This window comes from Cryptomeria japonica, chromosome 8, assembly GCF_030272615.1.
Source record: "Cryptomeria japonica chromosome 8, Sugi_1.0, whole genome shotgun sequence".
In the NCBI taxonomy this organism is placed as follows: Eukaryota; Viridiplantae; Streptophyta; class Pinopsida; order Cupressales; family Cupressaceae; genus Cryptomeria; species Cryptomeria japonica.
Genome location: NC_081412.1, coordinates 589,858,722 through 589,884,615, shown reverse-complemented (window position 1 = coordinate 589,884,615; position 25,894 = coordinate 589,858,722). Strand labels below are relative to the sequence as shown.

The following is a 25,894-nucleotide window of genomic DNA, read 5'->3' as shown; positions in this document are numbered from 1 at the left end:
TTAATATATAGATGAACAATCTCGTTGTATCACTCATTGATGGTGGAGAAAAGGAAAGGAAAGAAATATTCTGGTCGCTATTGGATTATTTGGTCCTCTGAAAATCTATCAGGAATCTTATAAAGTTTTTTTCCCACTCATATCATTGTTTACGGTAAATTTCTGCGGCTTTTGTGGATCAGAGGAGCTTTGTGGAGATATTTCATAATGGAGGAGGTGGTGTTTTGATATTGGGTACAGATTAAATCATTGATTTGGAGGTGGGTGTTGGGTTGTAAGAGTTTTTTCAGAGATTATTCTTGAGGTTTGGTGCAGGATTCAGAGCAGCACAATGTCTTCTCCAAGCAAGAGGCGAGAGATGGATGTTATGAAACTGTAAGTAATTGTTGTTTTTGTTGATGTTAGCTATATGTGTTATCATTATGTTGTTTCAATGGGTATTTTATTAAGTTAGGTCTGTTTTGTGCACGTTTAAATAAAATTCCTGGATTGAACAGGATGATGGGGGACTACAAGGTGGAGATGATAAATGATGGAATGCATGAGTTCTATGTGGAATTCAATGGTCCACCCAACAGTAAGTTATATTTTTATTGAGTTTTTTAGAACGTGATATTTGCAAAATCCACTTAGTGAATAAGAATGTCTGGCAGGGAAAACTGTCTAGAGAATTTTGGAATCAACGTTGCAGATCACACTCCGTTTTCCACCATCAGGATGAGTAAACTAATTATTATTATTATTTGTGTTCTTTTGTGTTGTCGATTATGTAGGATTTTGTAATTTTCTACTCATTTTATTTTCAGTCTTGTTGTTGGCCTTTTTTTGTGTATGGCGAACGAGTTTCGGGTGCTCTTGGCCATTGTTTTGAATCTCAAGACATTGGCGAAGATTAAGTTATTGGAAATTTGAAAGGTGGGCTATATTTTGTTATTTTTCCCATAATCTTTTTTTGCATCAGTGATTGCAAACAATGGGGCTGTTACTTTAGGAGCATGCCCATGTGCTTTTAGCTGTAAACAATATTGGGCTAGTGTTCATTAAGGTAGGGGAAACCTTCTTGGGCTCCAAGGAGCGAGACTATTGGGCTTTGGGGTTCACAAGGCTGTGATGATTTTCTCTCCAATTGGATGTATTAGCCGGGTCACTGGGATGTATCCTCCGCTGGGCAAACTTCATGTCTCCGAGATTTGACCTTGGATCTCCTGATAAGTATGGGGAAACATCTGATCCTTGAGCTTTAGCAGCCCAAAATAAATGTTTCCTTGTGACAAAATACTGAAGAACCAAACATTGGTTATATCTTCACAGAAGTCCTGATTTGAAAAGAGCATAAGATTCATAAGATTAAGCGCCCATATTTTTGTGATGAATATATTTTGGGTATCTGATTGTGTCAGTGACCGGTTTTGTAAGGAAAGTTCACTTGCTGGTTATGCAAAGGTGATAGTATTGATATTTTATTGTTTGGAAGGTATGGGTGAACTTGCAATAAGCTGCAATCTCAGAATGTTGTGGTGATGCTGCTATAGGCTGCAAATCTGTGTCATTGGATTGCCTTTTACTGTCAACATGTGCATATCCCTAAATGAATAATTTTCACTGTGTCCGATTCCGATCTTTGAAGTTGGGCTTCTGAATATGAATAATATAGGCAGTGTTTAGCAGTAGAGCCCTGAGCCTTTGCAGCTCAATATAAATTAAAAAAATTTCGGTTTACTTGTATTTTTGAGAACTAAGAGTTCTAAAATGTTTAAGCTAGGAAAATCTACCAAATCTATAATTGTGGACTTCATTTTTCAGGAGAAAAACTTGCCCAATGATTTCAATAGTCGTTAGGAAATATTCTGTATATTTCTACGTTTCTATGGATATTTCCTGAAGAGGCATCCTTTGGTCTTAGAAATATCTTCCACCTTATATCAATTTCATCTATAATTATTAGTAGCTAATTCTCATGTAGATGGCATTTGTTCTGGCTAGGTGTGCATCATATTTCACAAGTGGTGGTCTTTGCGTGGAAAAAGCAGTGGTCACTAGTTTATAATCAAGTGCAATCATGATTGTACTTATTCTTTAGGAACAATTTTATTCCACCAAGTTTAACACTTCACACATTTTTGATCTCAGTTTCTCTTCAAATTTAATTAAGTACATTCTGATGATTGATCATTGTTTTATTGGAGAGATTTGCAAAGTATGTTATGATTTGGTAAAGAGGGGATACAGTCGTTGAGCTTTAGTATACATGCAAGTCAATTATGTTCCTTGTTTCTGTTAAACCAGATTGATTGGTTGACTTCAGCCAACTGGTACAACTGGATCCGACTTTGAGAAAACTGATTCAAATTGAGATGAAATTGATTGCTACCTGAAAACACTGTATGAATATCCTTTTCTGTAGAGCTGTTTATGTAATTTTCACCCGTTATTTCCACTGATGGAATGATTTCTAGGGTACACGGTGAAGAATTCTGGTCCTCAAGATTGGTAAACAATTCCAGGATTCCTATATTATACTATTCTGGATACTTGATTCAAATTCGTGGAATATGCTTTCCTATTGTCAATTTTTTTACCACAGCAAGGAATAGTATTTGTGCTTGCTCTGTAATGGATATTTGCTGTATTATAAGGCTTAGTATTACTGTATTAGGGTCAACAATATATGTACAAAGAGATTTCGAATTTTTCTGATTAGGATTCTGATACTGATTATTCTGGATATTTGATCTGTATTTTTGGAATGTATAATTTTTTACTGTTATTATTTTATGTCATACTAAGGAATAATATTCTGTTCGCTCTGTAGTGGACACATGCTACCATGTACAACTTATTGTGCCTGTATTAGGGTTAATGTCATACGAACAATAAATGATACATGAAGAGATTCAGAGTTCTGCTGATTAGGATACTGATAAATTTGACAACTATTGAGCGTTTCTTTCTGATATTTCTTAATTACCATGTAACATGGTTGAAACAATTTTCAATTGCCGACCATTGAATCTAATTTGCAATCAGCATAATATGTCCTAGACAGTTGAGGATATTTGTTTTTGTGAGTCCAGCCTTGGTGACAATTTTAAAGTGTTGTCCAAGAGTCCTTACCCTGATTTTGTGTGAATGGTAGGATATATGTAGAAGTTTGTGACTATTAGTTCTTTGTTCTTATGGCCTGAATACATTTAGGCTGATGTCATTATCTGGTCATGCAGAGCAGTCCTAGAAGTCAGTTCATGGCCACTTGGAATTTTGTGCAGTTTTATATCAGACTTGTGATGTCATGTTTTGCATTATGCAGAATTGGAGTTACTCTATCTTGAGGAGGAGATGTATCATTTAGGCAGTCTTGTTTATTGTTTAATGCCTATGTCAGAGCATTTGCAATTAACAGAGGTCTCTTTCGTCAATGGTCACTGAGCATCTTTTTTCATGTGGTTAAAATGTCTTAGCTTTATTTTTAGTCCTTAGCCTGATTTTGTGTGAGTGGTAGGATTTATATAGAAGGTTGTGACTATTAATTCTTTGTTATTGTGGCGTAATACTTTTAGACTTGATGTCATTATCTGGTCATGAGGAGCAGTCCTAGAAGTCAGTTCATGACCGCTTGGAATTTTGTGCATTTTAATATCCGACTTGTGATGCCAATTTTTACATTATGCTGATGTGGACTTAGTCCATCTTGAAGGGATATATCATTTAGGTAGTCTTGTTTATTATGTCAGAGCATCTGCAATTAACAGATGTCTCTTTTGTCAATGGTCAGTGAGTATCTTTGTACATATGTGGTTAAAATGTCTTAGCAGTATTTTTAGTTTTTGAAAACAGCTAGAGAAAGTTATATTATAGGATAATCAATAAACATTGTCAAGTCTGTCAGCTTACCAGCTATCATAAAACTCAGGTATCCTGGACCATACACTATCATGGATATTGAAACCGAAACAATTATTATCTACCAAACAGTGTCATGACTACCACAAGGACTAGCAAGACCCTAACCAACCATGTCTATCTCAAGTGTGACATACACATCCAAAGAATAAATATAATAGTCTATGGAATGTCTTTTAGTTGTTGACAAAAGCAGATTAAGAATAATATAACTAAAAAATACCAACATTATATCAAAATGTGATACAGCCGTCAACCACAGTCATTTCTCAGCATCACAATCACGAGTTACAGGTGCTTGCATTAATATTAAAAATAACCTTGATATACATATTTATAGGCACAACATTAGCAAGTAATTATCCATAGAACAATTCCACTTATTTCGAGGAAAGTGTCAAAACATTTTAAAAAACAAAGGTCTTTATAATCATGTGACACATCATCCAATAGTACTGGTGATAGTCAAAAATCCGACCTATTAATTTTGAATCTTTGACACTCTCAATACATTTCTTTTTTTAGTCAAGTTTTTAATAATGAACGATATTTATCTTAGTAGATTATCTTCTTTCATTGCTTTTGCACTTTGTGGTGAAGAATTGATATCTTTTCTAAAATCAACTATAATCTTCTGTGTGAATTCTATCTTAAAAGGAATTGAGATCTGTTAGCTGCATTGTCTTACACATTATTCACCTTGACGGGCCCGCTATATCGATTGATTTAAGTTGGTCTGTAGTTAACATTCATTTGTGGATGGCAGACCAAGCAATTGGTAAAGTCCATTTATTCTCGCATAGTTTTGAGGGCCATTCAATGGTTTGTTCTTATGTCGTTTGGAGCTTGTAGCCCATTTTGATAGAGAGTCGCCACTCTTAAACCAGTCCAGATTATTATGTCGTCTTTCTGATTTGGACCAATATTCCTCTTCCCAAGTTCTTCCACTAGTTGTAACTTACAATCAGCCAGGATTGGTATTTTCTCTATTTCTTTCATATTCCATACTACAGCATCAGAGGATTGTTGTAGATAGTGATTGACTTAGGTTTTAGATAGGTTTGAGATTTGATCTTGGTATGCAGCATTGAATGGTAACTTGATATGAGGAGGGTAGGCATTCCAAGAGTCCACCCAGAATTTTGCTTCTATGCCATTGTTGACTACCCATGATATGTGTTCAATAATCAATGTTTGACAGTTCATCATTAAGTTCTAGACATTTGATCCTCGTGGAGGGTTGAAATTGGTGAAAACTCTTTCACGGTCTTCAATGTCCATTTATTTTTTCTTCAATTTTCATTTTTCAACACTATTTTTCTGTTCGATTGGTGTACATCTTCCATACTAGCTAGTCCCCAAGGCAATATTTTGCTTCTCAATTTTCTTTATTCCTATTCCACCTTGTTCTTTGTCTTTACAAACTGTTTGCCCTCCAATAAGTGGAATTTGTTTTTCCTCATTAGATCCTTCCCACAAATTTTTTCAATATACTTCCCATTTGGTTCTTGATACTACCTATTATTTGTATGCTTGATATTTGATATATAAGAATGGCAGATAGGACTTTATCATTTGGATTTTCCTAGCCAAAGTTAGCTACATTCCTTTCCAAGACAAAGCTTTACTTATACATTTGTTGATCGTTTCCTCCCAAAGACACAATTTGATTACACCTTTGAAGAATGGAACTCCATGATACTTACAAGCGACTTTGTTGAAATCCAAAATTGTTAGTATTCATCTTTGGATGGATTGCCTAGTACTAAAGAAAAATATTTTTGATTCTTCTTTGTTGATGATTTGACTTGATGTAGTTGTATACTTCTCCAAAAGGGTTGGATGGTAATGGCCTTTTGTACTTTTGCTTCACCGTAGAGGATAGTATCATTAAAAAACTGTTGGTGGGCGATATTGGGGGATTGGTCCCCACTTGAACACCAACCCATTGACTTACAAAATTTTGGTTGAGCAAAATTTAATTACTTGACTTACAAAGAAGAATGGGTAGAGGGGATCTTCTTGTCTAGACTTCCAGTAGGTTCAAAGAAGTCACAAGGGGAACCATTCACCAAGATTGAGTAGCTAATAGTAGAGATGCAATTAAAGATCCAAGGTTATCCATTCTCCCTGGAAGCCAAATTTTTCCAATATTTTCATCAGAAATCTCCAATTCACTCTTTTGTAGGCTTTGTTGATGTCCAATTTCGATATCATACTACTCCAGTTGGTTGATGTGATGAGTGTGCTGTCTCGTGGGCTATCACAATACTGTTGATAATGTTAGGGAGGATTGCCTTGAGTCGATTTACAATTATCTTGAGATCATTTTGTATGTTGTTACAAAGTGAGATTGGCCAAAAGTCTTTGAAGGTGGTTGGATTTGCTTTCTTTGGAATTAATGCTATTAAGGTGGAGTTAATACCCTTCAATATTTTCTCAGATTTTTGCAAGTCATTGATGGCCATTTATAAATCTTGCTGATAATGCCCCAAAATTCCTGGTATAATTGTGTTGGAATATTGTCGGGGATAGGAGATTTGTTAGGAGGCATCTAAAAGATGGCACACTTGACTTCTTCTTTGGATATTGGCTCCAACAACCTTAGGTTGTTTGCTCTAGCGATTAGGGATGGAATTACCCTTGGGAAAGCTTCGTGGTCTTTCAGTTTGGAGGCATTGTTAGCAAGTAAGTTCTGAAAATATCTGACAACTTCGTCCTAAATCCTTTTTTGTCTATTTAGTTATGAGGCATCCTCACTTTCGATCGAAGTAATTTTGTTGTGTATTTTTCTCATTTTTGTGGAATTGTAGAAAAAAAATGGGTTAAGATCACCCTCTATGAGCCAAGTTTCCTAGGTTTTCACTTTCCAACAATCTCTTCCTAGGCCAAAATTTCTAAGTTAGCTAGGGTGAGCTCTTTTTCTTTCCCAAAATCTTTTGTGATCATTCGTTAGTTGATTACTTTTTGGTTTAGGAACTCCGGTTCCGATTCGATTTCTTCCTTTCTCAAAATATATTTTTGAAATAGTTTTTATTTCAATCTCTCAACTTCTATTTGATTATTACTAGTTTCTTTGTAAATTGGAACATTGTGGAGCCTTTGGGCACTTCTACTTGTGTCCATTAGTTTGATAAAAACACTTTCAAGGATGCACTTCTCAACCACGTTTTTTCAAATTTGAATTGACACTAATCGAGGGTCCTATCATTCTCTAGCTTCAATGTATTGAAAAATGGTTGGATCGTAAGATTGGCAATATCATGGAGTCTACTGTTATCGGGTACTAGCTCCAATTTAAAGAGATGAAGAATCTATCAAGGTGTTCAACAATGTTGGTGAAGCCTTTCCTATAGTTTGCCCTTGTGAATTCTCCATTTTTGGGTGGTATACCAGTTAAGTTATTATTGCTAACAAACATTCTACAATTTTCATGTCTCTAATCCATATGAATTATGCTTCCTTTCTTTTTAGTTGGTGATGAAATTGAATTGAAATCCTCCCTTATAATTATTGATTTCATTGTTGTTGAAAATAGAAATGAAGTGGAAATTTTTGTCCATATGTTTCTTTTATCCTCCGCCTTTGTTGGTCCGTATACATTGATAAGGAAGAATGAGAGAATTGATTCGATGTGTGTGAATTGTAGAGAAAGCCATTATTTAGTTTCTTGTAAGTCTTCAACTAGGAAGTGTTATGATCTCCAAAGAGTGCCTATTCTTGTGGATGCCTCATTTGCAAAGACAAAACTATCTTCCCATCCATAACATTGTTTTATGAAATTCTTGCTTTCCTTAGTTGTAAATTTTATTTCTTAAATAGTGATAATGTTTGTTGTTGATGATTTATAGCCTCAGTCGGATAAAATTAAATGTTAAATTGGCCTTAAGGCCTTCAACATTTAATTATATATATCATTATGTTATTTATTATTATTATTAAATTGATTAAATGTATATCGATTAACAATAATATTGATAAACACCGATTAATATATATATATACCGGGTTGCATATCATTTCGGGCTGCATATTATTATATTGGGATACATATGATATATCAGGTGGCAGTATATTAGTCACCGATAGTTATCGGTGTGTTAGTCTACACCGATAGTTATCGGTTGTCAAGGCTAACACATCGATAACTATTGGCTGTTAGCGTTGACAGTCACCGATATACTATCGGCTGTTAGCGTTGGGTAAACAGCGATGGACTTCGGTTATAATCCTACTCCACACCGTTTGGCATTACGATAACATGCATTTGTTAGTATAAACAAAAAGGCACGATCAAGTAATGTCTTGATCGGTCATGACCGATCAAGGCATTGCTTGACTGTGCCCCATTTGTTATATACTTATAGTGAGTGGCATTCTTGAGATAGGACATAGAAAATAATAAATGCTCCTCTCACCTGTCATACAAACGATTATAGTCAGATTTATATTTTAATCAGTAATACATAGAACAAGATAGATATTAATTCTAATCCATAAATTTAACATGGTATCAGAGCCAAGTTTCCTTCTATAAAGCCTAACCGGCTGAAGGAAGATTTGATTAAGATCAGATTGATATCTTCGTGAAAGTTTGTATTTTAAAATGACGTATGGAATCAGATTCGAAGACAGACTCGAAGGTGCCTCAAACTATGATTCATGGAAACTATGAATGATGTTGGTACTAAGGAAGAATGAGTTAAAAACAATAATAGAAAATCCTTCTAAACCTGATGGAAAAGACAAACAGCGTCAGTGGGAAAAGAGCAATGTTAAAGCAATGGAGTTATTAGTAGATGGAGTAAAGAGTCATCTACTACCTATCATTACAAGGTTAGATTCTGCATATGACATGTTCAAAGCCTTGAAAGACATGTTTGAGATTAACAACACGAGTAGAATCCTCACACTTAAAAATCAACTTTCTAATATTAAAATGAGTAAAGAAGAAACTATCACTTCATATTTTATGAGGATAACAGAATTAAGGAACCAACTCTCATCAATTGGTCACATTTATGATAATAAGGAGCTAACTATGATAACTCTAAATGGGCTCCCTATCTCATGGGAAAACTTTAGACAAGGAGTTAGTGCTCGATCCAAAGTTCCCAAATTTGACAGACTAAAAGCTGACTGCATTCAAGAAGAGTGTAACCTAATATCAAGAGGAATCATGAAACCCGTTGATGAAGATGTTCAAGTTCTAGTCTCTAGTTTGAAAAGGAAAAAGCACAAAAAGACATATGGTAATCGATCATTCAAGAAGCCTAGAGACTCCTCTAAAGTACAATGTTTCATATGTGACGAATATGGCCACATTGCAAGAACTTGTCCTCTCAAACTTAAATTACAAGCGTCCCTTGCTGAAGTCAGAAATTCAGACGTATGTTCAGAAAAATATGTTCTCTAGAAGAAACTCAAGATACCTTGTGATTGAGAGGGAGCTTACTAATAAAGATTAAGCACTTCTGAGGTAAAAATTGTAAATATTAATTATTTTATGGGCCCTGTGTAAATCATAAGGAAGTGACGACTTCCAAATGATTTCCACTTGTATTTTTGAGGTTATTGGAAGGTGACGATCTTACAATAACTCAAGATTGTGGATAGAATCGTCGACTGAGGCAATCCACATATCTCATGGATAGAATCGTCGATTGAGGCAATCCACGTGAGAGCTCATGGATAGAATCGCCGACTGCGGCAATCCACGTGAGAACTCATGGATAGAATCACCGATTGAGGCAATCCACACAAGAGCTTGTGGATAGAATCGTCGACTGAGGCAATCCACACAAGAGCTTATGGATAGAATCGCCGACAGAGGCAATCCACCCAAGAGTTTGTGAATAGAATTGCCGACAGAGGCAATTCACATCTTGAAACTATGGTCCCAAGATAAGCATCATACGATTTATGAATATTGCTCCCAATACCTTTTATCCTCCCTATCCTCCCTAGCTAAGAGGGAGTGTTGATGATTTATATTTTCAGTCCGATAAAATTAAATGTTAAATTGGCCTTAAGGCCTTCAACATTTAATTATATATATCATTATGTTATTTATTATTATTATTATTAAATTGATTAAATGTATATCGATTAACAATAATATTGATAAACACCGATTAATATATATATACCGGGTTGCATATCATTTTGGGCTGCATATTATTATATTGGGATACATATGATATATCGGGTGGCAGTATATTAGTCACCGATAGTTATCGGTGTGTTAGTCTACATCGATAGTTATCAGTTGTCAAGGCTAACACACATCGATAACTATCGGCTGTTAGCGTGGACAGTCACCGATATACTATCGGCTGTTAGCGTTGCGTAAACAGCGATGGACTTCGGTTATAATCCTACTCCACACCGATTGGCATTTACGATAACATGCATTTGTTAGTATAAACAAAAAGGCACAATCAAGTAATGTCTTGATCGGTCATGACCGATCAAGGCATTGCTTGACCGTGCCCCATTTGTTATATACTTATAGTGAGTGGCATTCTTGAGATAGGACATAGAAAATAATAAATGCTCCTCTCACCTGCCATACAAACGATTATAGTCAGATTTATATTTTAATCAGTAATAACATAGAACAAGATAGATATTAATTCTAATCCATAAATTTAACATTTGTGTTAATTGTCTGAAAGTGACACTCAATTAAGTGTTGTTTGTGAGGGCCGTTGCGGCCTGTTGTGACGTATTCACATATCGCCCCATTGTAAATGGGAACCCCTTCTTTTTTGCTTTTTGGGGTTAGTTTAGTTTGCTTGGTTGTCTGGTCTTGGCTATTAGCCTTTGCATTGGAGAGTTGCCAGGGGGATCATTAGGATAGCAAGGTTTGCTTGAGTTCAAATAGGTTAGTAGATGGTCCAGGTCAGGGTCTCTTTGAAAGCCTTCTCTAGGTTAGGCCTTTGCTCTTGTTTCTAGGTTAACTCTTGATCAAGTTTGAGGAAGTCTTTATATCTTGCTAGGGCGGCCTTGCCTTTAAGATCTAGGGCATTTAGTCAAGGAAGTGATGAGGAATTTGAGTGAATTTCCTTAGAAACCTCTTTTTCTCCCAGTCTAGACCTCAAAGCTTGCTCATACATCTTGACTGAGTGAGGAATGACCTATTTTTGCCTTGTGAACAAATTGGAACGAGATGGGATGAGGAAACTGAGTCTAAAAGAGAAATTTCGCTCTTGACCCTTCCAAAGGGTGCATAGCGAAATTCCTTATAGGTCCTGTCTTTCCAAGGGTACTTGGGCGAAATGGTTCAAATGTCCTTATAATCCAATTTTTTGAGCTAGGAACTCCTCAAGGTGGTTTTTTAGAAGTAAGAGCAATGTGATTGAGGTGGAAGTTTGGATGTTTGAGTAAGATCCAAGGCAAATTCACCAATTTCGCTCCTGACCCTTCCAAAGGGTCCAGAGCAAAATTTCCCAAAGACCTAAGATTTCACCTAAGTCATTGAATGGTTGAGTTAATTTGCATGGCTATGGAAGGAAATGCAATCAAGGATTGAGTCTAAGGCGAAGCCAAGTGGAAAAGAAGAGGATTTGAGCCTAGAGGAGAAATTTCGCTCCTAACCCTTCCAAAGGGTCCAGAGTGAAATCATCCATAAGACATTGTACCCTGCCCAAACCTATGAACCAATCCTTGTCCTAGGCATTATTGAAGGCACAACACTTGTTTGGATAAGGAAATATTGGAGATAAAGTCAAGATTTAAGCCTAAGCTTGAATTTTGCTCCTGACCGTCCAGAGTGAAATTCTTGAATGACCTTATTTCCTCACTAAAACCTTGAAGTAAACGCCACTTTGAGAGCAAGTTGACTTGATGATAATCTTTTATATTAATACAATACTCAAAAAATAGAAATTTAATCTTAATTTCCAGATTAATATTAATTGCTGTTAGTGTTAGGAATTTCCAGAATTAAGCAAAAGTAGAGAAATGAACAGAATGAACACACAACACACAAGTACCCTGGGAAAACCTCCTAGGAGGAAAAACCCAGCAAGAAAGATCCTCAGATCTGATTATGATTTAAACACAATTTTCTGATTGCAACACTTACCTCTGATTGTTGTCCAAACAGCAAGTTGCCAAGGTGATGTAGAATGATGCCCTAGCTGTAGATGACCAAGACACCAATCAGCAGAAGATAACTTCAACAGGCTGAAGCAGCATATAACCAAATGTTTGTTGCAGTTCACCAAGGAGCAGATTCACCAAGTGTAGGAGAGCAGATCGCATTTAGGAGCAGAGTAGATTATATTTTCTGATTGTATATCTTTGAATGAATGACTTTCATCATATATATATCTTCTTCTTAGCGGTAGACCTCTAGGTCGGCTAGCATTAATATTTAATTTATTAATTGCTTTTTCCTTTAACACTTTTCATGAGGCGTGACTTATAGGGTCGGCCCTATTGGGGGATGGCGTGTGGGAAAGGGCCCAGCCCTATTTGGAGGGTGGCGTGAGAGAAAGGGCCCAACCCTATTGAAGGGTGGTGTGAGAAAGGGCCCAGCCCTAAAGGGCGGATTCCAATGTTGACTTGATGATGATAGGAGAAGGCTTGAGAACTTATATCCAAGGCAAGGAAAGGAGAAAGGAGGTGTGATATGTGCTCAAAGACAAATTTCGCTCCTAACCCTTCCAAAGAGTCTAGAGCGAAATTTCCCATAACCCTATTTGCTCCTTGTTATGACCAAGACTTTGACTTCTAAGGCATGTTTGGGAAGGTTTTGATGTATGCTTGTCTTTGAAAGGTAGTTTGAGGCATTGAAGTGGTGAAAATCAACCTAAAGGATGAATTTCGCTCTTGACCCTTCCAAAGGGTCCAGAGCGAAATCCTCAACTTGACTCTCTTTTTTGCCTAATGCATTAAAAAAGACCTTGTTTTGAGTTAGATGGATGGCAAATTGACTTGATTATGGTGAGAAGAGATTGGTTAGATCAAATTTGAAGGTGAGTTGAGAGGAAGAAGTGTAAAATCAACCTAAAGGGAGAATTTCGCTCCTGACCCTTCCAAAGGGTCCAGAGCGAAATTCCTCAAAGCACCTATTTTCTCTTGGTTTGAGGTCAAAACCTTAGTTCCTTTGGCGTAGTTGAGGGAAGATTGGTATGTATTTGCCTTGCAAGATGGTTTGAAGTTAAGGAAGTGATGGGATCAAGCCTAAATCTTGAATTTCGCTCCTGACCCTTCCAAAGGGTCTAGAGCGAAATTCTCAAAACCTCCTTTTTTCTCCCAATTTTGTGTTGAGCCAAGCATTGATCAAGTGATCACAAAAAGTGAAGATTTTGAGCTAAAACATGAGTTTCGCTCCTGACCCTTCCAAAGGGTCCTGAGCGATATTCCCTATGTCCTTGGCCATGGTCTAGAGCGAATTTCTCCTTTCAGGCCTTCCTGAAGGTCAAACAAGTGTTGCCTTCATGAGAGAGGAATCCAAAGGTGAGAGTCAAGCTGAAACAAAGTAAGGAGGAGGAATTCAACCTAAAGGAAGAATTTCGCTCCTGACCCTTCCAAAGGGTCCAGAGCGAATGTCTTCATGAGGCTCTATACCTTGCTCCAATCTACAAGCTAGCTCATTCCCATGCAATTTCGAAGGCCAAAGACTTGTTTTTAATGACTAAAAGGATGAAGGACGGAGCTAAGTGAGGGAAAAACAAGCAAAGCATGAATTTTGCTCTTGACCCTTCCAAAGGGTCCAGAGCAAAATTCTCAAAAACATCTAATTTGCTCATGTTTGTGATCAAGATATGGATTCCTAAGGCATTGGTGGAGAGTAGATTATTATATACTTGCCTTGAGAAGCAATTTGGAGCAAGGGAGGGATGGAATTGTGTTTTAATCATGAAAATCGCTCTTGACCCTTCCAAAGGGTCCAGAGCGAAATCCTAAGATAGCCTTATTTCTGGCCAAAACACTTTGAAATTGACATCACTTTGAGAGTAATTGAGCAAGAGTGAGATGGGGAGAGGACATAAAAGCCAAGCTTTGAAGTAAGGTTGAACGAAATGGTCAAGATTTGTGCATTTAGCAAAAATTACTCTTGACCCTTCCAAAGGGTCCTGAGCGAAATTCCTATGGGGCTTGTCCTAGAGAGGATCCTGAGCGAATTTTATTTTAATGTCTTCTTGTTGATGATTTAAGGTGAGAAATATCATGTTAAGATAAATATATCATGTATACTTAATCATCCTTTGTTTTGCAGATTAATAAAATCAAGATGGAGAAGGATCAGGCCAGTTCAAGGAAGACCTATTCAAGTTCCATCATCATTAAGGACACTTCAAATGCATGGAGGACTCAAGGTGCTTCTAAAGCGTTGGAAGACTTCAATTGTTCGAGCAATAGAGCAAACTGTCCTCAAAGAGATCACAAGATATCAGTAGAAAGATCTTGTAAGCATTTCAAGGCGAAGTGGGCTACTAAGGAGTGATCTGACCATAAGGAGGCTTCATCAAACACATGAGAGTCAAGGAGATACATCTTTCATCTAGTACATCAGGGACAAAGGAGGATTGACCAAAGGTCATCATAGAGCAAGTACCAGACAAGGTGGCATCCCAGTCACTGTTCCTCTAGTCGAATAGCTCCACCTCAGCATGTCTAGATTCAATGCACCTGACTCACTAGTGATGGCACAAACTTCGAGGCACCTACCCCTTTTCCTATTGGTTCTCAAATATTGAATGCAATTTTCTCATTGGCTAAAGGAGTTTGTTATAACAAACCCTAATTAGGGTTTCTATCTTGTAATCCTAGCCATTGATTGTAAATCAATCAAAGCCATTGAAATGTAAGGAGCTCTCTATATAAAGCTCTGGCTCTTCATTTGTAAAGGTTAATAGTTAGTTTCATAGAGGTTAGAATAGCTAATGATTAATAGCAAATAGAATAGCAATTACAGTAGATTATGAGGAAAAGGCAAGAAATTGTTGCCTAAATTGTAAATGTACTCCATTTTCATTGAAGTTATGGTGAAATGTGTCGTTTCTTTGCAATATGCATGGTCTCTTGTTGAATCTTCATTTTAGATGATGGTTAATTAGATTGAATGAAGGAAGTTATTGAATGCACTCGCGTGGATCCGACTAGTCCAAACCACTAGCCTCTTGCTGATTGTAAGGGCGCCCTGCGTGGTCAACTGGCATTGAATGAGCTTAATCTTGAGTCGTTACGCATCTATTGTTCATGCATTAACTTGAATGATGATTTGAACATCTTCAGAACGACCCTAGAAGATTGCACTGAGTTGGTGTCGGATTGTTCAACTTGATGGTGAGACCTAGTCCAGTAGGACTCCACCTAGTCGTTCATCCATCTTCTTGCATTCTAGGTCTTAGATTAGATTCTCCATACCCTGCACCTTTTGATATTTCTTTATCTTCCAGCCAATAGATGGGATTCACGTTCCAATAGATCAGACGCTCAAGCATTTGAATGTAAGTCCCCTTGTGATTCCTGCATAATCACATCACACCATAAGAGCTTATCCACACGTAGAGACCCTATATATAAAAACCTTGGAGTCTTCTCGAATGATTCTTAGGCGAAATCTTCAGCATTCGGGGAAACTTTGTTCAAGAGAGGATAAGATACCTTGGTATTTTATTCTATGTTCGCATGTGCATGAAAAACACATCAACATGGCCTCTAACATTCCATGTTGTGATCTTCATTCTGCCCCAAGGGAGGGGCTAAGTAAAAAAATTGTTGATTTTTGTTTGACCGTCTACAGCTAAATCCTCATCCCTACGGATTGAATTTGATTTCCTTCCCTTCTTATTCACCTTAAGGTTTGGCCTAAGGATTTTGGAGGCCTATTGGTCAAGTGTCTAATATTCCTAATTCATCTTCCTTCTTTGAGTCTTCGGTGGGCCACTCAGATTCATCTAATGGATGGTTAGAAATATTGGCATTTAAGAAGAACATTTTTTGTAGTATCCCTAACCTTCTTTGTTAGGGAGGTGTGTGCACCTTGTTCCATTCCGCTTGGCTTAGGCAAGGGAATTGTTTGTTTGTTTGGGGATTGCTTTTGCAATATTGGGAGAGGGTGTTGGTTAGAAGCTTTTTTTTTGTGCTTTCCTCTTGGTTTTTGCTTTTGTTAGCTACTTTGGATTCTTAGGTTCTTTCTCCTTTTGTGGATGGCAATCGCACCAATGGGTGGGATGATTCCTTCCACGACATTTTAAACTAAAGTATTTTTCTTCTATATCTATGGACTATCCAATTCTATCTTCTTGTCATAAGTGGGATTTCCTTTGGAAATTCTTTTATCACTGCAATTTTGAGCCTGGTGTAAATGTGTGGATATTTCTTCAGTATTTTGTTGCCTAGATTGTGTCAGATTTCCAGGGTTTTGCTGATTTTTGCTAAACATTCCAGCAACTAGAACTCTAGTGGTAAGTTGTAAAGTTGGATCTAGAAGGGCTGATCATAGGGCACAAAATTATTTGGGTTAAAACCTTGCATCCATTTCTGCATATATAGAAAAAAATTATCCTTCCACCAGACACCTTCAGATAAAATTGCTTCAAGGTCCTCTTTGATTGGAAAATGAAAATGAAAAAGCCTATGGGAATGAAAATGAGGACAAATGGACAATTCTAATGTTTCCTTGCCTGCTGCTTGACAATTTCCCTTGATTGTTTCAGCCCTACAAAGCAACTAATTAGGGCAGTTTCTTTCAACATCTCCACATCTACTGTTGCTTCCTTTGAGACCTCAACACTAATTTCTAGCATGTGGTCAAAAGTTATCCCCAAAGTTTTCCCAATGTTTAGACATGGATTCACATTTTTGTGGAAATTTCTTTTGACCTTGATTCATATTATTATTTTTGATTGGTAAGTTGTGGGGTGAGGGTCTACTCCCTTTTATCAAATCATATCCAAATATAAAAAGCTTAAAACCTACCACATAGGAGCATAGAGAATAGAGAAAGAAACACAAAGGAGTCCATGAGAGGGAAGAGTGGCCTAGGAAGAGCTCAAAGGAAGAGAAAGAAGACTCAATCCCACAAGATGGGTTTGGAGACTCCACTAATCAAAGAAATCTTGGCAAGCAACCATTTAAACTAATCTCTTTTGTTGCTTCGAGAAAGGAGTGCATCCATAGTCTATTGGGAGCCCTCCTCTGTCACTTCCCTTCCTTCAATACAGAGTTCTTCAACATCTCACCTGCACTCTTTCCTCTTCTATAAAGGGCCACTATCTGGTTTAGATTTGCCGTTCATTGTTTGTGCAATTGAACATTTCCTTGGAGGAGTTAACACAATATCTTGATAAAAAAAATCAGGTGTCACACCATCAAGATCTTCCATAAAAGGAAAGGTGCCTTTTGAATCATAACCTTCATCCTCCGCCTTAGGAAGAATATCCATCATATTTTCTTTGATCGCGCTCACAGGGGGAGGAATGGGCTCCAAAGACAAAATTGGATCAGGCCTAGAGTTGGATTGAGAAACCATAATCTTGCCATGATTGTGCCGGATAGAATTATCATTTTGGGATCCAGGCTTCCTAAGAATGATACACCTAGAACTGGGCATTCTCTAAGAAGTGCACACCCCAATTTTGTGTCCCATATTGTTGTAGTGAAAGCATCTAAAAGGAATACCTTCAAAATTAAAAAATTGAGTCCAAGTGTCGAAAGAAGAATGAATCCAAATGGAATGAGGGAGAGATTTAGAGATGTCGATGAAAGCACACACCCTGATATACTTGCACGAAGAAACCACCTCATCTGTATCAAACTTGACAATGATACCTGTTATCACAAAAACTTGCACCCTTGCTAAGCTATCAACTCAACAACCTTGTGAAACATGGAAACAACCCTGAAGTGTGGGACCTTGCGAGAGGGGTTGAATCTCCGAAGAAGGCAGACTTCCTTCTCAATCCAGGTGCAGGTGTTGAACCAACTCAACACTTCAAAACTAACTCCTAAGCCTATCCTAACAATTGCAGAGGTAAACGGAAGAGAGAATGCTTGAAATAAAGGGAGGTGATGCACCAAAAAGAGATTATTTCTCTCCCTACCGAAACGACATAAGCAATCAACTGAAATACCCTAGAGATGCACAACTTCAGTTGCATAAGTGACCCAAACATGTATGGAGGTTGGAATTTTGCTAAGTGTCAAGAGGGGAGAAGGATTCCCACAAGTCACACTTAGAAAACAAGTCAACACAGCATATATGGAGAGAGGAGCCACAACATACACTTATGATGAAGGTAAGGAAACATACACAGCATGCACAAGTTGAAAGAAGCCAAGAATGTAACTTCAATTCATTCGAAGGCCAAAGGCTAATCTTACACTTGCAGAAATGCAAAAAAAAATGATTACAAGTCTTCAAGAGAAGAGAAGAGCATAAGAAAGTTCAAGCGAGCAGGGAGAGAACCCTTTACAATGAGGCTTAACAGCCTTATGTAGAGAAATGGGTTACAATGGTGATCATGACCCTTGCATGTCAGTCTGGAAGTGCAGGGAAGTGCATGCACTTGGCTTGTACATGCAAGCAACGTAGCCATACCTTAAAAGACAATTCTAAGGAAGGTGGATTGACTAACCTTCTAAAGTCAGTCATGACATAAGTCACCAAGCATGGCCCCGTACCTTCCTTGATGGAAATCCTGCCAAAAACACTTAATGCACCCTTGTGGCTCCACAAAAGAAAGTGTACAAGTCACCAAGCTATCGGAGCATTAAAAGCCTTGACTGTTGATCATGCCATCTGGAAGTGTCGCCAATCGGAAGGAAGCCCGGAGACTTCGGAAGCTCGGACTCCCGAAGTGAGGAAGACAAAGGAAGAACTTCGGAACCTCGGGGTTCCAGAGTTCCGGAGGAACTAGAGAGGTAAGGCAAAAAGGGAAGGAACTTTGGAACCTTGGGGTTTTGGGGAGAAGAAGGAAGAAGGGGGGGGAGGGAACCTCAGAACCTCAGGGTTCCAGGAAAGGCAAGGGAAGGGAACTGCACAAAGGAACTTCGGAACCTCGGGGTTCCAGAGTTTTGAAAAGGGAAAGGGCTAAAGAGAGAAGGGGAACTTCAGAACCTCGGGGTTCCAGAGTTCCGGGCAAAGGAGATGCTTAAGAGAAGAGGCGAAGGAAAGGAAGGCTAGGAACTTCAAAGCCCTGGGTCACCTTTGTTGGGGGAACTTCGGAGACCGTAGTTGGGGGAAGTTGGGAAGACTTGGGAACTTGGGAACTTCGGGGTTCCGGGGTAGAAGAACTAGGAACTTGGGAACTTGGGGGTTCCGGAGTTCCGGGGCAAGAGAACAAGAGACCAAGTAAGGGAACTTCGGAACCCCGAGGTTCCAGAGTTCCGGGAAAGAGAGAGGAAGAGAAGGCTTAGGAACTTGGGAACGTGGGGGTTCCGGAGTTCGGGGGTTGAGGAAGAGAAGACTTAAGAACTTCCTTCCGACGAGACAACACTTCACACTTCATAATTCCATTGCTTTTCTCCTTGATCAACTGGAGCAGCGCTGGTCCATGGAACATATCTCTGATCAGTTCTCACTGATGGACCAAAGGTGTCATAAAATGACAACAATACCCACTTGGTTGATTAGGTTATTGATGAGATTTGAATCCCGCAAAACCAAAAGGAAGATTGTATAACCTGATCCAAATAGGAATTTCCGTAATTTTGGTAGTGGCTGGATCAAAAGCCTTTAGTTGAGTTGAAACAAAACAAAAACAAGCCAAAAACTAGCCTTAAGTTGAGTTGAAACAAAACAAAAAAAAGCCAAAATCTAGAGTTTCAATCACAAGGGGAGACAAGTTACTTCAAGTAGACTTGGCCCATTCAAGGATCGAATCAACAGACTAGCGCCTTTGCATTAATTTGAGAATCAGAAAATGACTTGTAATATTTGCAGAAACAACATTTACACACTCATCTGAAATGTGAAAATCCAAGGGTTTGTCTAAAAAAATCACCTCCGAGTCCTCAACCATGAAGGAAGTGGATTGACTCTTCAGTGGAAGAGGAAGGCAAAATTGGCGGTGGCTTGAGAGGGAGAGGGTTAGGGTTTTCTCGTCGAATCTGTCATAGACAAAACTGGTCGCCTCATGATATGGGTTGGCTTTATTCTTGCAAGTGGATAGGGTTCAAAATTCAAATGGGGAGAAACCAGCCCAGCCATAGGCAAAACATTTGAAGCCCTTCCCAATGGATCGAAAGTGAGAGTGGGTAAAGGAGAGATCGGTGGTTCTTGACTCACCAAAAGAGGCTTGCCTGAGTAGGAGTGGAGCGAATATCACTTCTTCCAAGCATCATCCATAGCCTGGTCCGTGCCCTTCTTTGCCTTTGCATGCTCCTTCGCCTTCACCATGCCTTGATCTATTGCTACATTAACCAAACCCTTCACACCTGCATCCAAAACCGCAGCTCTGCTATGGCATTTTGCTCCATCGCTGCCTTCGCACTTTTTTGCTTAGTGCATTGATTAATATTTTATTTATTCTATTATTGTGGTTCGATTACATTCGATTCATATTATATTACTTATAGTATGTTTTATAATAGTATAATAATAATATATGTTTTTTTTGAAATCACAATGTTTCGAAAAAAAAACTTTTGATTTGCTGACTTTTTCCCCAAACTATTTTCGCTGCTATCATCATACCAGCTGCTGTTAGTCATCATTCATCAGCAAAATGGGGATAAAAACGTATTTTGCTATGTTGCTAAGACAAATCTAATTTTTACCAGGATATTTTGAAAATTTTGCAAGGGTTTCAAGGGCAGATCAGACTTCACCAGCCAGCCGTACATCTTCGCCCAGCTGCCATACCATCTAGAGTCTCAAATAAAATTCATAAAATATGATTTGTGGCAGTTACCAGCAGTAAACAGGGGTTTCTAGTAATTTAGACTTTTTGCAGCAGTATATGCCTGTGTCCTAGGCCATACAGCAGCTGTTAGTGATAAAAAAACCAATAAAGACTATTTTGTTACTGTTTATCATTGCTGTTCTTTCTGATCAGCATTGAAATGAAATAGAATAAATTTTAAAGGGGTTTTTATATTACTGGAACTAAGCATTTTATCCTTCTAGGTTTTGAAAATTGTAATTAGTCTGTGTACTTGCAGTTTGGATTGATTTTGTCATATAAAATTAGGAAAATATAATAAAATATTGCATGCGTCTGATTGGGGACATAACACCCTAGTTTTTCTTCAGGAATATTTAGTATTTTTCTATACAAACTTTAAATTGCATTGTAAAACAATGTCAACATGTTTAAGTTTGCAGAAACAGACAGTCTAAGTTGCTCGTAGCATTAAAAAATACCCTTACAATTTGTTTTCTGTCAGGAATTTCCAAACACTCTTTAGTCTTTATTCAATCTCACATAATTACGAATAATTTAATATTAGGGGAAGGGGAAGGGCATTTGGTTCTTTGTACAACCTTTCAAAGCAAGGCCTTTTCTCTAAATTTAGGGTTTTGAATGGTACACTCGGTTTTTTTGTTCCTTTTTTTTTTTTAACTTTCTCCATCAACTTATCCAACGAGTTCTCATTTTTTTCCCCAACATCTTCACAGTGCATAGGACTTGGTTCTTTACATACATTATCTACACTGGGTATCTCTACAGGGACTTTTTACCATTTAGACTTGAGCATGAAAACCATATGATTCTTTTTGATTTGTTTGACAGTTCCTATGTTATTCTGCAATATGTTAAAGGCTTGAGATTCTTAAGGTATATCACTCTCTTTCTGATTATTCCCAGCCCTATTAGACATAACGGAGGGTTACTTTACCCCCTAGTCATTCTTCAGACCCATTCACAATCTCTCTGGGACAATTTTCAAGAGGTTGTCCGTTGTGGCTCAGCTGGAATAACAATGCATTTCATAGAAGAGGAGTTATTTTTCTTACACGAGCTTTCCTCTATATCCACTGTATCTTCCATAACAATCTCTTTTTTAACATTATCATGTGCATTTTGACCATTTTCTTGAGGAAGGGGAATTACTTTCACCATTAGAGTCGTTAGATTTATTAAGGATTCAAGTGGTCTTTTCTTTGGTGCCATGCCTTTTACAAAGAAACCAAGCATTCAATCCCGGTAATTGACAAACACATTGAATCACTTTATAGTTTATTCTCAATTTGAAAACATAATATTTCAGGGATGAGATTTTCTGGCCTCACAGCTAAGAGTACACTAGCATTTAGGTGAAGCAAGGTGGACAGGGTATCCTCAACCTGCAACACTTCCCTGAGAATTTTAAGAACATGAGGGATTAATGACCACAGTTGATAAGGAATATTTTTAACCTCCAATGATGAGGGAGCTGACTGAACAAGAACCTTGCAAGCGGCAAGATCTGGATTCCAAGAAACAACTTTGAACACTGACGTTCCCATATTCAAGAATGACCTATTTAAAACCCTTTTTTGAATGTCTTGAATTTTGAAAGAAAACATTGAATAAACGGGGATGCATCATATTGCATAAAGAGACATAAATTCCCACCTATTTACACCTGATTGTCACAATGCACTCATAAAAGAAACGTTTGGAGGGTAACAATTCCTCATCCAAACAAACAAAAAAATTGAATTACTTTCCTATCATCCTCTTCTTTTTAAATTTTTGACATCAACCATGTCAGTGTTAGGCTTTATGGCCAACATTTTTGGGCTCTTAAGTGAATTACCTGGTTCTTCTCTTTTGATGTTGGACCTCTTTCACTCGAAGAGGCTATCAATGACATCTCTATAATAAAATTTAGCTGCAAACGTTGCAGTTTCAGGCACCATTGTCTATTTTTTTGCCTTGAGGATGTTTATGTATTACTTTTGATTCCCTTGCTGAATAAAAGCATTTCATTTCTAAGTTTCTTACTTCTAAGTAATAATATCCTTTTGGCTTCCATTCCTGACTGATGATTTGACCTCATCTGCTCTGTCCATTAAAGGTGTCGTCAATGCATAGCTATAACCCAAAAAGGAGCTGATTTACATTAACTCTTGCCACAGGTGATGGAGGCAGTACCAAAGGCAGGGAAAATTTGGCAGCAAATCCAATACACGTGTACTTACTATCATCACTTGCCATATTTGCTTTCCATATTCTGTGCATAATAGTCTGTCAGCACATAGATTGAAAAGGCAACCGAGCTCACCCAACACAATTAAAGAAAACAAAATCAAAGTAGAAAAATGTGGGGACAAAACAAATACAAATCAAAATACAAAAAATTAAACTATATGCAAATCAGAAGTGCCAAGATGGTGAAGGGGGACAATCAGATTTGGTTGCAGGAGGAAGCAAAGGTCTAATAGCTTTCATGGGGGATGACTAATATATATCAATGAATTTATGAAAAAACTTTGAATCAAATTAATAATTATTAACCAAATCTTATAGTTTGTCAAATGCAAATTTTTAAGTGTTGAAGTCCGCAGACCGGACCCCAGACTGGGCATGGACCTGGACCCGGAGCAGACCCGGATCCGCACCTGGGCTCCCGGTGCCGAACCCAGTAACATAGAATTCAATTATTCTAAATCCCATTTTAACAAAGAGTTCTCATTGCAATTTAGGGCATGCAATGGAATTTCAGATAATTTTGTAGAATGGGCTGAACTTATTCAGTGAGTTCTACAGTCACAAAGCTATGAAGTGGAAGATGGAATTGAATAGTAATGATTCCTTGTATTGAGCTTGTAAATTTCAAGAAGGGATCCCTCATTGCTCTTTATGGAATGGGTGTGCAAGCATGGTAAATACTAAATACTGTAGGCGTAGTTTGACAAACTTCATATATAATGTGTAAAATTCCTTATGTAAATTCAATGCCCGATTAATAATAAATAATCAGTAATTGTTGATGAGTTGTTAAGAACTGGTATTCACTACCGTATTATACTTAAACAACAACATTCATTGCATTGGTAAAGATAATTGGAAGGTGAAGTACTTCATCATCTTTGCAAGAATCATCAATGCCTGGATTTTCTTTTAGAAGTGCACGGTTCTAATAGTTCCGGTAAAGTTCTCTCTGTCTCTCTCTGGTAATCTGTGTTTGAATTTATCAATCAGCTGCATTTAGTTTTATCTTAAGAAATGGGAGATTCAGTTATCATTATATTAACAGCATTTGCATATTGCTATAGGGCTTGCTATTTTTCATATATATCATACGTTATGAAATTTTTTATTTTCAAAGCAATATTTCTGTTTTTTAATGTATATTTACAGAAGCTTTTTCCATTTTAAATGTTTTGTATTCTTTTAGTTCAATGCAATACTTACCGTCTTGTTTCAGTTTTATTTTTTTGAAAACTTAAGCTGTAAAAATGTTGGATATAGTTTTTTGTTTTGTTTTGTTAGTTGTTTCTGATTGGGGCAACAAATTGTCTCATTAATTTTTTTTGGAAGCTTGTCTGATTGGTATCTTTATGCTTGGTTCATTATTTTTTAGGTCCTTATGAGGGGGGAATCTGGAAGGAAGTGAATTGGTATGTGATTAACTATTTTTATGCTTGGTTCATTATTTTTCAGGTCCTTATGATGGGGGAGTCTGGAAGGTTCGTGTGGAGTTACCGGATGCCTATCCATACAAATCTCCATCCATAGGTTTTGTCAATAAGATTTTTCATCCCAATGTCGATGAAATGTAAGCATACCTCTTTTTCTTAAAGAGTGCAGAAAGAAATCGATACATCTCCATATCATATGTTTCAATGGTTCTAATTTCTATTAGCACAGGCTTATTGTTATGGAAGTTTGATATATCTTTTAAACCTCTCATCCAGGTCAGGTTCAGTTTGCCTGGATGTAATTAATCAGACTTGGAGCCCAATGTTTGGTAAGAAACTTTCAGTTTCTGACCATTTGGCATTTCATAGCTATATTATTTATTGCTTCCTGGAGCTTGTCATTATTTTGCGTTTGTTGAATATCAGTTATATTTTGGAGGATCTTCATATACTTATAGTGCAGTTATTTTGGTTTCAGATCTCATAAATGTATTTGAAGTCTTTCTTCCTCAGCTTTTGCTGTATCCAAATCCAACGGATCCTTTAAATGGAGAGGCTGCAGCATTGATGATGCGTGATAGGAATGTTTATGAGCAGAAAGTAAAAGGTATCATTTTGATTATCCCGTGTGTTTTAGTCCAGTACATAATAATCAAAATCCCAGGTCACAATTTAAGGAATTTGCCGGTATTTTTACCGATTACATTTTTTTGTTACTCTCAGATTAGTAGCTATTTGTTTACAGATCATTTGAGTTCTTGCAACCAACTCTTGATCTTCATTTGAGCAAGTAAAATAGACATTTGTGAATGTTGAATATGTGGTCTCTCCAGATATAACCATACTGATCATCTTTTTGTGGGTTTTGTAGAATATTGTGCAAGATATGCTAAGGCAGAGGATATAGGAACAAGGCAGCAAGAGGAAAGCAGTGACGATGAAGAACTTAGTGAAGATGAATATGCATCTAGTGATGAGGAAGTAGCTGGCCATGCAGATCCATGACTGCTGGACTATTTGATTGACGTGCACTATTTTGCACATTAATTTCGTGATGATTTAAACAGATATAGATGGAACATGCACAACCCTATTGCATTGTCTGGAAATTTGTGATGGAGGCATTCTTTGGGGTTGCTATGAAGGTCTCCATAACTCTCTCACAAATGTGGAATGTTCACGTGTACATATTGAACTGTAAAGCATTGTAAGATCTTTCATCTAATTGAAGCAAGTACCTGGTTATAACTTATAAGTGCAAATTATTCTCGTTGATCCATGTCATTTGCTTCCATTATAATTTATAACTAATTGTGCGATGGACTTTGCATGTTTTGATTTTTTAGTAATATGAAATCCTTGTCAAGTTACAATTGTTTCATTCTTCAGTACAGAATTTTATAAGGTCAAACTGCATCTTGCTCTACCGTCATGTGTAAGTCAGATTGCTCAAAATCAGGG

The 25,894-nt window shown here is 37.4% G+C and overlaps 1 protein-coding gene across 1 annotated transcript; it reads left to right on the top strand.

The window, feature by feature from the left end:
* On the top strand, positions 1 to 25,712 carry LOC131029921 (ubiquitin-conjugating enzyme E2-23 kDa). Its single transcript, XM_057960602.2, has 6 exons — positions 1 to 375; positions 498 to 577; positions 24,456 to 24,570; positions 24,710 to 24,762; positions 24,912 to 25,040; positions 25,305 to 25,712. The coding sequence occupies exons 1-6, from the start codon at positions 332 to 334 to the stop codon at positions 25,436 to 25,438; spliced, it is 555 nt and encodes a 184-aa protein (XP_057816585.1). The 5' UTR covers positions 1 to 331; the 3' UTR covers positions 25,439 to 25,712.
* The last annotated feature ends 182 nt before the right edge of the window (positions 25,713 to 25,894 follow it).

What these genes read in the sequence shown, in the direction of transcription:
- LOC131029921 (XM_057960602.2), top strand. Translation starts at nt 332, where the DNA reads ATGTCTTCTCCAAGCAAGAGGCGAGAGATGGATGTTATGAAACT. An exon ending in ATTCAATGGTCCACCCAACA is followed by an intron (nt 578 to 24,455) that starts GTAAGTTATATT and finishes ATTATTTTTCAG; the next exon opens with GTCCTTATGATGGGGGAGTC. An exon ending in TTATGAGCAGAAAGTAAAAG is followed by an intron (nt 25,041 to 25,304) that starts GTATCATTTTGA and finishes TGGGTTTTGTAG; the next exon opens with AATATTGTGCAAGATATGCT.